The sequence below is a fragment of the Galendromus occidentalis genome, unplaced genomic scaffold, assembly GCF_000255335.2.
Source record: "Galendromus occidentalis unplaced genomic scaffold, Mocc_1.1 scf7180000077485, whole genome shotgun sequence".
NCBI lineage: Eukaryota > Metazoa > Arthropoda > Arachnida > Mesostigmata > Phytoseiidae > Galendromus > Galendromus occidentalis.
The window spans coordinates 344,543-356,843 of NW_003805473.1; the positions used below are offsets into that span (position 1 = coordinate 344,543).

The 12,301-nt window shown below is 50.9% G+C and overlaps 3 protein-coding genes across 3 annotated transcripts; 1 reads left to right on the top strand and 2 right to left on the bottom strand.

Moving 5' to 3' along the window:
* Positions 1-790: 790 nt before the first annotated feature.
* Tnpo (transportin 1) lies at positions 791-5,409 on the bottom strand. The gene is made up of 7 exons (XM_003745724.2): positions 5,296-5,409; positions 4,065-4,217; positions 3,761-3,940; positions 3,429-3,644; positions 1,644-3,336; positions 1,164-1,414; positions 791-1,009 (listed from the first exon to the last, which is right to left on the bottom strand). The coding sequence occupies exons 1-7, from the start codon at positions 5,407-5,409 to the stop codon at positions 902-904; spliced, it is 2,715 nt and encodes a 904-aa protein (XP_003745772.2). The 3' UTR covers positions 791-901.
* Positions 5,410-5,987: 578 nt separating this feature from the next.
* On the top strand, positions 5,988-7,790 carry Vps28 (vacuolar protein sorting 28). The gene is made up of 6 exons (XM_003745726.2): positions 5,988-6,071; positions 6,433-6,493; positions 6,635-6,724; positions 6,918-7,125; positions 7,230-7,375; positions 7,546-7,790. Exons 1-6 carry the CDS (start codon positions 6,035-6,037, stop codon positions 7,667-7,669), a joined length of 666 nt encoding a protein of 221 aa, XP_003745774.1. The 5' UTR covers positions 5,988-6,034; the 3' UTR covers positions 7,670-7,790.
* A 1,645-nt stretch (positions 7,791-9,435) lies between these two features.
* LOC114828359 (ADP/ATP translocase 3) lies at positions 9,436-11,245 on the bottom strand. The gene is made up of 2 exons (XM_029112198.1): positions 10,860-11,245; positions 9,436-10,625 (listed from the first exon to the last, which is right to left on the bottom strand). The coding sequence occupies exons 1-2, from the start codon at positions 11,114-11,116 to the stop codon at positions 9,956-9,958; spliced, it is 927 nt and encodes a 308-aa protein (XP_028968031.1). The 5' UTR covers positions 11,117-11,245; the 3' UTR covers positions 9,436-9,955.
* Between the last annotated feature and the right edge of the window lie 1,056 nt (positions 11,246-12,301).

Consider the following 12,301-nt stretch of genomic DNA (forward strand, 5'->3'; position numbering starts at 1 on the left):
GCTAACGAAGTCTCATCCCGCAGTGACGGCCACTCCTCCGGCTTTGGGTTCGGATCTGATATTTTCACCCATCACTTAGTGCAGTGTACGATAATCTGCTATCGTCCAGATATAATTGTTGCTTCGCTTATGCTTAATCTTCTTCAGGTTCGCCGGTTTTTCAGATCCTTGCTACGTCATTCGAGGGCAAGAACCAGAGAGATTGCTCAACAGGGAAAGGCGTATGTTTTCGCTCCTCGAACTTTTCTACGGTTCGAGAAACTTTGCGCGTTTTCGGAGTGACTACGACAGCTTCGCATTAGCAACCGGCACTAAGTCCCCTCGTTACACTTACTTAGTTTCGCCTAGCTTGCCTATACGAGTTATTCGCTACCTAGGAAGGGATCTAGCGACCTAGAAGTACTCGTTGCTGTTAAGGTCGTCTGTCTAGCAACTTATCCCATATCTATAAGATGATGCTGTATCTATCTAGAGGTTCTTATTGTTCAAGGTTTGGAGTTGCCTATGGGTATGTCTAGGTCTGTAGTTTCCACCTATGAGTCTCGGCTGCCTGAGGGCGTCAGGCGTCTGAGCCCCATACGGGAACTGCGCGTTCTATCTAGATTTTAAGTCCCGCTGATGCTTGTTCGAATCGTGATCAACAATCATCTGTGGCCACGTGCGAAAACTTTCCTTTCGGTGTCTTTCATCATATTTAGTCTGGCATGTGATGGAGGCGTCGAAACTTCATTCACCGAGTGGGACAGAACAATAATAATGCTAGTGAGAATAATAACCATCATCGACAATAATAAAGTCAGTAGGAGGATGAACAAAGAAGCTCTAGGTGGTGAATGTCCTTCCCAATATCCCGCTTGATTCGCGAACTTTTCCTTTTTGTTTTTACCCTTGTGTCCCTTGCTCAGATGTTGTACGTCTGACGAAGACGTTCTCTCAGAGGCTGGGGGAACTGCATTGTGAATCTAATCCACGACTCTTCACCAACCTGGTTCTTGAAACCGTGCAGAATCTAGACGGAGGAGGGGGAAAACAGTTACCACTTGCGAACGGACCGGTTTCGCTCACGAATCATTCCGACAGGAAAGCCATATGTCGATCCATATTGTACCAAGTGTACCTATCGATCATTGGATACCCTCACGATAACTGAGGAGCTCACGTACCTCGAAAAATGTGTTTTTCAGGTCGTCTCTCGGATTAACCCAAGAAGCAACGGCATCACAAAAGTAAATGAAGTCGTTGACAACACCTCCCGGATTCACACCGATCATGGAGCACACCCCCCTGAAGGCCGAGTCTTTTTCGTCATTGTCCCGGATGTTCCTTAGAGAGATGCACCACGGCTTGATAAACTGATCCAGGCTTGGCGCCACGTCCTGTGGACACACGTAGCCTAGACGACCGATGGTGATTGCTGTGGAGGTGACAATGATTGAGCATTCTCGAACATCGGATCGAATATTATAATGTGATACTATAAATGAATATAATAATAATAGTAATATTATGATAATGATGAATGATGAATAATAATGAGAACAACTTGAGCCCATCGCGAGCGAATAGTTCGATCACTAGCCGAAAAAGACGGAGACAAGCGAAGATAAATTTCCCGAGTGGTCGACTGGAGCGGTGGAACCTACCTGTGTTCTCGAGAAGTGTTTTGGGTGTGGTCGCAATGTTGATGATCACCACCAATTGATTAAGGAACATGGGGATGTAAGGGCGAGTCTCTGCGCCGAGTTTCACCGAGATCTCTCCGATGGCCCAAGTGGCGTTGTTACAAACCGACAGCGAATCCGGGTTGAGATTCGCGCCAAGTATCGGCATGAACTCGGCAACACAGGGTCTCACGTGTTGGAAGCATGCCTTCGTGAGGTCACCGAGCAAGGCGAACGAGCTCTGTCGAACCTCGCTCGAGGCGTCCTGCATGCACTGGTACAATAGGGCCATCAAGTTCGAAGATCCCACCAGCGTCCCCATGTGTTCACCCAATCCTTCAGCCAGACCGCTCAACAGATCCAAGGCCACTATCATGAAATCTTTGTCCGGAGCTTCGAACTGGTCTCGGTGAGCCTGGTGAGCCAGGCTCTGTTGCAGAGTCTGTTCGACGAGCGAAACGCAGCGACGGTAGACGGGCTCGCTGTAAGGAAGGAATCCAACCTGCAGGGCCGTGGCGACCGACGACAAGCATTCGAGCAGAGGGAAGAGATCTTTGTCATCGTCTTTGAGCATGTTCCATTTCTGAATCAGGGGGGGCATCAGCATCTGGATGTAATCCTGTCGGTTCAGATGGTGCCCGACCGAAACAGCCAACGTCCCGATGGCATCGTACAGAATGAGAAGGTTCTTGTGTTGGTACATGTTAAATGCGAAGACCAGCGTCTCGAGAATGTATTGCAAGTATGGAACGAGCTCCGTGCAGGCTTCTTCTTCGAGGGTGGCAAACGCCGAGCACGCGGCCTCTTGGACTTTTTTGTTCGGGTCGAGAATTCGCTTCAGTAGCTCGGTCATCAGCGGCTGCAGGAACTGCGCATGTTCCTGGCTGACAACCCAGTTCGAGTAGCGGGACAACGTCCAGCAGGTGATCGAACGCACCAGGGCTTTCTTATCGTTGAGGCAATGATTAATGAGGAATGGAACGAGCTCAGGCAGATGAGGTGTCATGCCGCTCGAGCAGCCATCTGCGATCGCGCCTAAAGCTAGAATTCCACTCTCCTTGATCACCCACTCTTGGTGGAAGAGCGTTTCCTTGAGGATCGGCGACAAAATACTCAGAAGATCGTTCTGGAACACGTTGGCCAGGATGTCGAGAGCCGCAGCCGAGCACTTGCGCAAGTTCCAATCCTGGTAGATGTCTTCGTCGTCGGCGTCGAGATCGTCGTCATCGTCGTCGTGCACTTCCTGGTTGGCGTTCTGCTCGTGGGCTTGTTGGCCGTGCAGCATGGTACCGCCGTGAGTCTTCGATCGATAGAAGCGGGGTTTGATATCCTCCTCACGGTCGGGGACGGTCGAATCGTCGTCCACGTCGCCCTTGAGGAGGATAATGTCGAGGTTTGAGTAGCGCATGCTCTTCACCAGCACCGGGATCAATTGGTTCAGATGAGGTGTGAGAGCCTCACGGCAAATCGGAAGTTCCGCAAGTGTGAGCCAGAACTCGCAGGCTTCGAGAGCCACCGTCTCATCGGTGTCTTGAGTTCGTTGTAGCATGTACTCTATGATGTTATTCATATGCGGGAGTAATCGGTCCACACGAACTTCCAGGAGCATCACGAGCGCATGGCAGACGTTCTTCCGTACGTCTTTATCATCATCCCTAGCAAGCCGAAACAGGCCCTGTGGAAGATCGGACGGAGAGCGTCATCAACGGTTTCCTTCAGCTGCGGGGGCGCGATCGGGGATACACATCATAGGGAAACATAACTAACCTCGATAAATGTGTCGATGTGCATCATTAGTGCCTGCGCCCTGCTAAGGATGAATTGATTGACGCACGCCACCGCGTGAGCCCGGATGCGAGGGGATGAATGCTGGAAAAATCGCAGGAACTTCGGAATCAAATGATTGAGAGGTCGCTGCAGGGCATCGGAGTCTAGCTGTTCTGAGCTGTCCTCGCAGATGTTTTTCAGAGCGCCGAACGCTCCCTGGAAAGCGCGAAGCCATGGGTTATTTCGATCCGAGTATTCCTCCGGATAGGAAGCTTTCTTTCGGAACGTATCGCCGTAATCCTCATTCGTTCCAACAGGAATAATTCCTGTACCTCGCAGATGTTATAATCCCCACTGTCGAGCAATGTACAGAGCGTGGGTAGTAGCTCAGGCCACCGAGTCAGGTCACCCCTCGAAGCGATCGTCGTGATGAGAATTCCGACGGTTGCCCGGATGAGCGGCGAAGGATCGCCCAGACATCCGAGCAGTTCACTCTTGATGAACTCGGAAACCTACGATGGATGAACATTATTATTTTATTCCATGTCCTCGAGATGCCGTTGAATTGGAATTGAATCCTCGAGATTCGAGGACGTGAGGGTTCAGTCCGAATGCTGAGCCGGAGCGTTCACTCACCTCGGGAGGAAAATTAAGGAAATGGGCGCGGACATTGTTCTTGAGAATCAGCCCTGATAAAGACCGCGTCGGATCTTCTTCAGATTTGAGTTTCGTGAGAACAAATATCAGGTAGTTGTTGAAGTCAGGGTACTTATTCAAGTCTTCGAGTTTCTGCGAAGAATAATTCCTTTTAGACTCTGAACATAGCGACTAGTGTGATCGCGTAGACGGAGATCGCTCCGCGTTTTAGATTTCGTCCGCGACTCGAATACCTTCGTGATACCGAGGATATATATTCGGTGCCGTATCATTCCGCTTTCAAGGCAAGCATCGCAATGAAGATTGCATCGTTGAGCCCATCTAGATCGTAATTGTTGCTGTTTCTCGAAAGCTCCATGGGAATTAGAGACCAGAGTCCAATCAAGGCCAAACATTTCGGGTACTTCCGTCTGTACTGTCCGTAATGAGCCGGAAACACTGCTGTTTGGGGCATGAATACGGTACAAGAGGATACAGAAGACTCATACAGGGAACGACTCCCAGGTTTCTTTCGCCGCAGGCGATACCAGCGCCCTCACGAACAGTCTCGATGTACACGCGGAAGACTGGATCGGTTGCAGCTTAAGGGATTCCCTAAAGGTCGATTGGACGACTCGTATGCGTGCACTCCGCATTTAATACGCATTAATTATGATAGCTGGAAAGCGTACCGCATCTGACCTAGAAAGCTGACGGCAACTGTTCGGCCGCAGAAAACACGGACCGCCAGACATGCCATCCTTGTCGATGTCCCCAAGTTTTGCGGACGATTTCGCGGCTCGCCTTGTTGACTTCTCCTTATTCGCGAGAGCAACACCACGATAGTTAACCTCGTGGATGCTGCTAGCTTGACAATCGCTCGAGAAACATGAATCGTCTTCGCGCTCGAGACAACACTACTCATGAATGAGAAAAGTCAATGAGAGGATAAACAAATAATCGACGCTGGTCCGGCGATTCTGCCGAGTGTTCCTCCAGCTTGTCGGCACAGGGAGTCTCTGGGGTTCGGAAAACTCTAGGAGCACGGAGAACTCTAGGAAAAAAACTGTTCCCACCGTGTTCCGCGAGAACGTGATTGTTCTGGAAGTACCCCCGTTCGGTGCGAGACCAGCCAGACGAGCTGCGGCGGCTTCGCGTCAACGAGTGCTCCCTGATGTTCAACGTTAATCTTCAGAGTAGATTGAAGGCGAACAAACGAAATCTAACTAACCTGCTGAACCGTTTGTTGGACTGTGGTGTCTGGGCTTTGCGACTCTTTGAGCAGCTGCAAGATCTGTTGCAGTCCCTGCTCAGCAGGTTGCCACAACATGCCTCCGTTAGCCATCGCTATTCGTAGCCGCACCTCCGCTAGCTCTCACTAATCATAGGGACGCTCCAGCCCCACTTGAGTCAACTTCCAATCGAAATACGACAAAATTTTACTGGGAGCAGCCACGGAGCGACCAAAGATGGTCGAGTCTTTGATGCGATTCGATGAAGCGGCGGCGATGTAGGGCGTTGGCGCGATTTTCGAAAATTCGAAATACCGCCCTCGCTCAAACTCGCCGCGGGGCGGCAGGACACTATGGTAATGCCCGCCGAGAAGAACCTTTCCCGAGTCCTTGCCGCAGTCTCGAACCACTCCCACGGCCGAAGTCTGGGAGTCCCCGAGTGAGCGAACTTCTCCCGTCCTTAACGCTTCATCACCTCTATGAGATAAACCGTGTTTTGTTTCGGGGTCATCGATTGACGAATAACGGAATCGTATCGGACAGTCTTCCGATAAGGAAACTTTCACGATTACGCATGCCTCTCATCCTTTGATTTTGGGGAGCGACACTCAGACAAGTCAATCGGGGAAAGAGTCGTTGCCATCGCATCATGGCTGTGTACTGCTCTCTCTCGGGATCCTACAGAGCTCAGTCAACAGCTGTCTCGAGCCACTAGTGCGAAAAAGTGTAAACAACACGATGTCATCTTTTTCTGGCTTGATTCAAACTCCAAATGGTTAGTGATGCCTCATTTCTTCGTCTTCCCAGAGTCTGAGTGGTCTGTCAGCATCCAGAGCCTTGGGCCACCGTTAGTCTGGAGGAATTTTGGGCATGGACTGCGTTGTACGAACGAAGCAGAGTTCCACACTAGCGTCGGGACGTCGCAATCTCGATGACTAATGCGATCGAGCTCCTTGCTCGCGATCATCAACTCTTGTGAAACCGAGTTTACAGTAGAGCCTCCGTGAGCTCCTCTTTGACTGAAGTTGCCGTCCGAGAGGCTCAATAATTATGGAGACCTGGCTAGCGAGGCTCGCCCACCAGAGACGATGAATTGAGTGAGAGGGCATCAGACAAAATATTTCCCTCGATTCCAGATAACCGGCCTGAGCTTTACGAAGAAGTCCGGCTGTATAGGACAGCCCGGGAACGAACGAGGTAAGATCGAAACATTTCATGAAGAGGATAATTGGCGGAGAAACGCGGAATTCACGGAGAGAAGGAAAACCTCGGAGCCTCCCGAAACTTTCCCAAGCATCTCAACACCAAGCCGATTCTGAAAGATTTATTTTCCCACAGATATGATAACATGGCTGACCTGTTCTCCGTGATCAACACGCTCCAGTGTCTGGAGAAAGCCTACATAAAAGACGCTGTCAAACCTTCTGAGTGGGTATTTCTCTCAATCCTAAGCTCGACCTCTCCGTCTTTCGCTTTTACTCTTCCGGACTGATCGTCCGCATACTTTGTTATCGTGTGAATTCTCCCACATTGTCTGGTACGCCGAGAAGCTTTCCGAATCCGTCGAATCCGCAGAATGTCTTGGAAAGGCTCCCGTTTCTGACGCCCACGAACCTTTCAGGTACACAGCAGCTTGCTCCAAGTTGCTCGTGCAATACAGAGCTGCCTTTCGGCAGGTTCAGGGTGAGGGTTTCCCAACGATTGAACAATTTGTCGAAGCTTTCAAACTAGATTGTCCGAACGCTCTGGAGCGGATCAAGGAGGATAGGCCGATCACGATCAAAGACAATGGAGGCAATGCTCTGAAATTCGTTGCCGATCTCTCTGTGGTTAGTTCCCCCTCGCGACTTCGTGATTGAAGTTATGGTCACGTGTGCGATAGCATCTTTTCATGGGCAGCTCGGGAATTCAATGGGGATTCTGATCCTTCTAGATGTTTGTGACAGTTTTGGACAAGTTGAGTATGGATATACGCTGCATGGCCGACCTGCAGCCGGACCTGAAAGAAATCAAGGAAATAATGGGCCGATTGACCTGCTTACCTAATGACTTCGAAGGCAAAGTGATCGTCCAGAAATGGTGAGCTTGACTCCTGTGGACAGGAACCGTGGGGTGGAAGGAGTCCATCTTCGCTCCTCCAAACATGAATCATGATGATATAGACTAGTTGATGGTCAGACAGAGAATCAGGCTGATCATCAGGCTGCTACTTGCTGGGTGATCATCGTTCTCTCTCTCGTTGTTTCCAGGCTGGACGCCATGTCTGAGATGGCTGCGTCGGACAACTTCAGCGAACAACAGGCCAGGCAAATGAAGTTTGACCTCGAGACAGCACACAACGCATTCTCAAGAGCGCTGCATAACGGGACTTGAGACGCGAGATCAAAGTCTTGCGCTGCTTGCGCTCCCAACCCCCGCCCCGATGTACAGAGAACAAGTTCCGCTTTCATCCCTTTAGATTGTCAACCTTTTCCGATAAACAGCAAGAGGTCTTCTGCAAAAGTGTCTTCTCCTTCTTGTTCTCCGCAAGTGATCCGATGATCGGATGAATGAATCTTAATTCAACGGCAGAGAATTGCCCTGTGGAAAGCATGAGCTTTTCTAAGGTTGCCACAGAAAAAATTCCAGAGGTCCCGAGCGGAGCTGCAGGCACCGCGGGCTGACCAAGAGGGTTTAGATGTTGAAGAAACGCTAGTGTGGGGGATCGCGGTTCGAGCAGTGCACATTTGCTCGGATGCTGTGAAAATGCATGCTCTCTCTCCTACAGGTAAATGAGTCGATGGAATCGTGGTGCCATCGGCCCGTCCCGACTTCCTCGGGCGGACTCTCTCGAGTCTTTGGGGAAGAGCCTGTTCGCCGAAGGAGGCGGCAAAGGGATCGTCGCATATTGAATCGATGTGGAGTTGTTATCGAGTTAATCGTTATCGGGATTAATCGATATAGCGCACAGAGAATTCTTTGGGAGCGGCTCGTCTCATCGTTATCCGTCGGTCTCGACCTTATAGATAGAGCGTCCTTCCCTACGAATTCGAACAGTCAACTTCCGATAGCGGATGCAGGCGAACTCATAATCGGCGTTCAAGGATTCCCAGCTTCAGGGGCCGCGGGATGACTTCGATGGGGCAGTCGTGACGCGTAATCGAATAATATGAGAAGCATCGGGACTTGCGGATCTAGACGCAGTCCCCGACTCTAGCATCGAATCCTTTCGGGGCAGCTGCTCACAATCCTCTGCGGTGGAACGTCACTGAAACATCCGGATCGGGCTCGACAATACCGATCCCGTGATCCCAAGCTGACGGAATTATACGGGAAGGTCGCGTTCGACGATCCGTGACGATTTAGGCATATATTCGTGTGGGGCCGAGCGGTCTAATCCAATCGACAGAGCCTATCGAGAGGGACTGTTTCTTCAGTGAGGAAGCTAGCCGGTTGATGCGAAGAGATCATCCGGATAAGATATTCGCCACGTTTCCGTATGACCATCCTGTTCTACAGCAGCATTGTTGCAGCTCATGCCAAGGCGGAGCCTTGGTAAACAGAGTTCGTCAGTACATCGAGGGCTTCGGCAACGACTTATCTAAAAGACCATACTGGAGCGCAATTCGGGAGAGGAACCGCCGGTTTCAACCCTTTCCGGTGAAGTACACCCAAAACTCATTCTCTCGCGTGCGGATCAGTGACGGATATCAACAATGAGAGTATTCGCATCACCAGGAGCGCGATATCCTCTCGGATCTTTTGAGATGAAAGATCGATTGAATTGTAGTCATGACCGTGAGACCGCCTCCGGGAAGATCCAGGAGGAGTTTGCCAGGAACACAAAGGCGAGGACACGAGCCTCCATTGATCGATGAGTTGACAAATGATTCTACAACAACCCAAGCAAGATTCGATAGCCGAACCCCTCGGAGATCCAGCTCGATATACATATAGTATATCCCTGCGGCCCTAAACAGAGCTCCTTAGGGAGTCGACTCAGAGCCCCGCGAAAATCGTTTTAGATTCGAATACCTAATTGAATAAAGAGAATAGTACACAAATCATGGACCCGTTGTTCTAGCCATGAGGGTAGATCCTCCTCAGTCTGCATGATAAGCGGTATGTAGCTCTAGCATTATGAGATCGGAGACGACACGTTTGCTTAAATTACGGACTTCTCCCTTTATTTCAATGGAATTGTTTTTACACTTTTTTTAAGATTTATGGATGTTCTTTCTGATTTTTTTTCCTCAAGAATTTGAGCGGAGAAGGTGATGAGAATAATAATCGACCGGTATCATCAATTAGTTTGATCTCCCATCCTACAATTCGTTTTGTCGAGGCTTTCACTCATTTTCTAAAACAGGTTTGCTTCGTTCCGCAGCTAGAAGTCGGAAGTTCGTTGGTAGATCCTCCTAAATCCAAGTCAGTCTGAACGGCAAAATCCGACGACTCGGTAAACTGGAACAGTCACACGACACACGAGGTCGTACAGCACAGCATACACACGATGGCAAGAGATTGGTTCGTTTCTTCCGGAATGTACGCTGCCGCATGTTTCCGTTCGACTCTCGTTACTTTTTTGTTTCTTTAAACTAGGAAGTAGTTTGTGGCGTAACTCGCGTTCATTGATGGCAGCCAGAACACGAATACCGAGACTAAGCGAGCGTATTCCGCTCAGTTCGTTCCGAACAGAGCAACCTTGATTTCATCATAGAGCACAAGCACAAAAGCTCCACCGGTTCCTCGGAGCACGTTGGAGAAGGCGCCCTTGAAGAAAGCGCCGCTGCCTTCCTGCTTGGCGATCTTGGCCCAGCAGTCGAGGGTGTTCTTGTACATGATGTCTCCACCTTTGCGTCCGGACTGCATCATCATACGACGACGGACAGTGTCGAAAGGATAGGAGATCACACCCGAGATGGTGGTCACGGTCTGAGCGATGGCCCATGAGATGACGAGGTGGGTGTTCTTCGGGTCAGGCAGCATGCCCTTGGCAGTATCGAAGAATCCGAAGTAGGCCGCGCGGTAGATGATGATACCTTGCACGGACACTCCGAAACCTCGGTAGAGACCAATGATACCGTCCGACTTGGTGACTTTTTTGAGACAGTCGATGAGACCGTTGAACTCACGTTCTCCGCCGCTTTTGCCCACGTCAGCGCCCAAACGAGTTCGAGCGAAATCGAGGGGATACACGAAGCACAAGGAAGTGGCTCCGGCAGCTCCACCAGACGCGAGGTTTCCGGCAAAGTAGCGCCAGAACTGAGTTTTCTTGTCCACTCCTCCAAGGAAAACCTGCTTGTACTTGTCCTTGAACGCGAAGTTCAGAGCCTGGGTGGGGAAGTACCTGGAATGCGAGAGGAATTGTCATCTCTATCCGTTCTCTATCCATTTACTGATCATATATCGTCGTAAATCGAGAGGTGAGGTGAAAGGAACACCGGTTTCTACGGAAACGTGGTGTCTGGAGTTCGAGCTCGGGCCAAGATGGCGGAGGTGGCTCAATGTCACCCGGCCGGTCGGTCGGTCAGCGGGTCGTTCGCCAGCTCGGTCGCATTTCGGGGAGAAGTCCAAACCTCACCTGATGACGTTGGCCAGATTACCACGCCAGAAGGCTGAGAATCCTTGTTCCTTGGGGATGCGGACGAAGACATCGACGATGCCCTTGTACTGGTTCTCTTTGGCGATCTGCTTCGAAGCGTGCTGCACTTGGAGAAGCAGCTTCACACGCTCGATCGGGGCGACAGCCGTCTTCGATACGGCGGCAGCGATTCCTCCGGCCACGAAATCCTGAGCGAAGGACATGGGATCGAAACCACTCTTCTTCTTCTCAGACATTTTGACTCTTGATCTTTCTGCTTGCCGCCCGAGGAGAACACAGGCACCGAAGGGTCACCAATCGACTGTAGAGGGCACGCTCTCAGAATGTTCGCTTAAAAGGCACCACCAATGCTCTCCACTCTCCACTCTCGGGAGAGGAAGGGCGGTGAGTACTCCCGAGGCGCAGCTTCACCGCAGCGCCAAACTCCAGTTCGGAAGTCGCACGAAGGCTTGAACTTGTGGTTCCTATGAGAAACTCCTTCCTCTGTGATTCACGATTCGGGATCAGGATATTCCACCTAGAAGAGAATACGCGTTCCTCTTTCGGGAAAAGCGCTAACTTCTTCTGCAACCTTGAATCGGCGCACGCGCTCACGAGAGAGAGGACGCGACGGTGGTGCGCGCTCTGACCGGCTGCACAGGCTCCCAATAGCTTCCATCTATTCCGACTGGGCTCGTCAAGATTCTATTTTTCTCGCTTCTCATTGCCGGACGGCGATCGACATTTTCGCATTCTCAGTTTCGAAAAAAATTCTCCGCGCAATCAATGCGTTCCGTTCTCTCCATGCAGATGGAGGGAACTCTGCGAGCTCTGCTGCGCTCACCACGCGGAGAGCCTGCACGTTCCACGGGTGTGGATACATTTCATGATAATATGGACTAGACCTCGCACAATAAAATAAATTATCCCCCCCCCCTCGCGACTCGAACACCGTTCCCGTTAACCAACCCGTCCCCTGGCCTCTCGGTGCGCACCATGACACGAGCCTGGCGACATCGGAGCGGAGCGAACGAGTCTAAGTTTCTATCGCGGGGACGTCAGGATAGTCACGGATTCTGATGCAGCTCGCAATATCTTGTCCATGGAAAGAAGGAATACAGTCGCATATAATTTTTTCCCTCAGCTGTTTGTGCTGACCCAGCCCCGAAGCTAATCAGATTCTCCCGACCCACTCGTTTCCGTGGGTTCGACTGTCGATTGAGAGGGATCGGAGGGAACTTCCGAATTTATCCAGGCGTATCCGGACGTGATTCCAGTCCGAGCTCGGACGTCTTCGTTCCCTATAAATCGAATACGGTGTCGTGTGCTTTCTCATAGCCGCCTGGAGATTGAGATCAAGGTCAGGCTGCGGCCTCAACGAGCGTCATTGTCGCAGTGTTAGGAGACGCTGAGTGACCGATTCAAGGCTGAAACAGGCGACC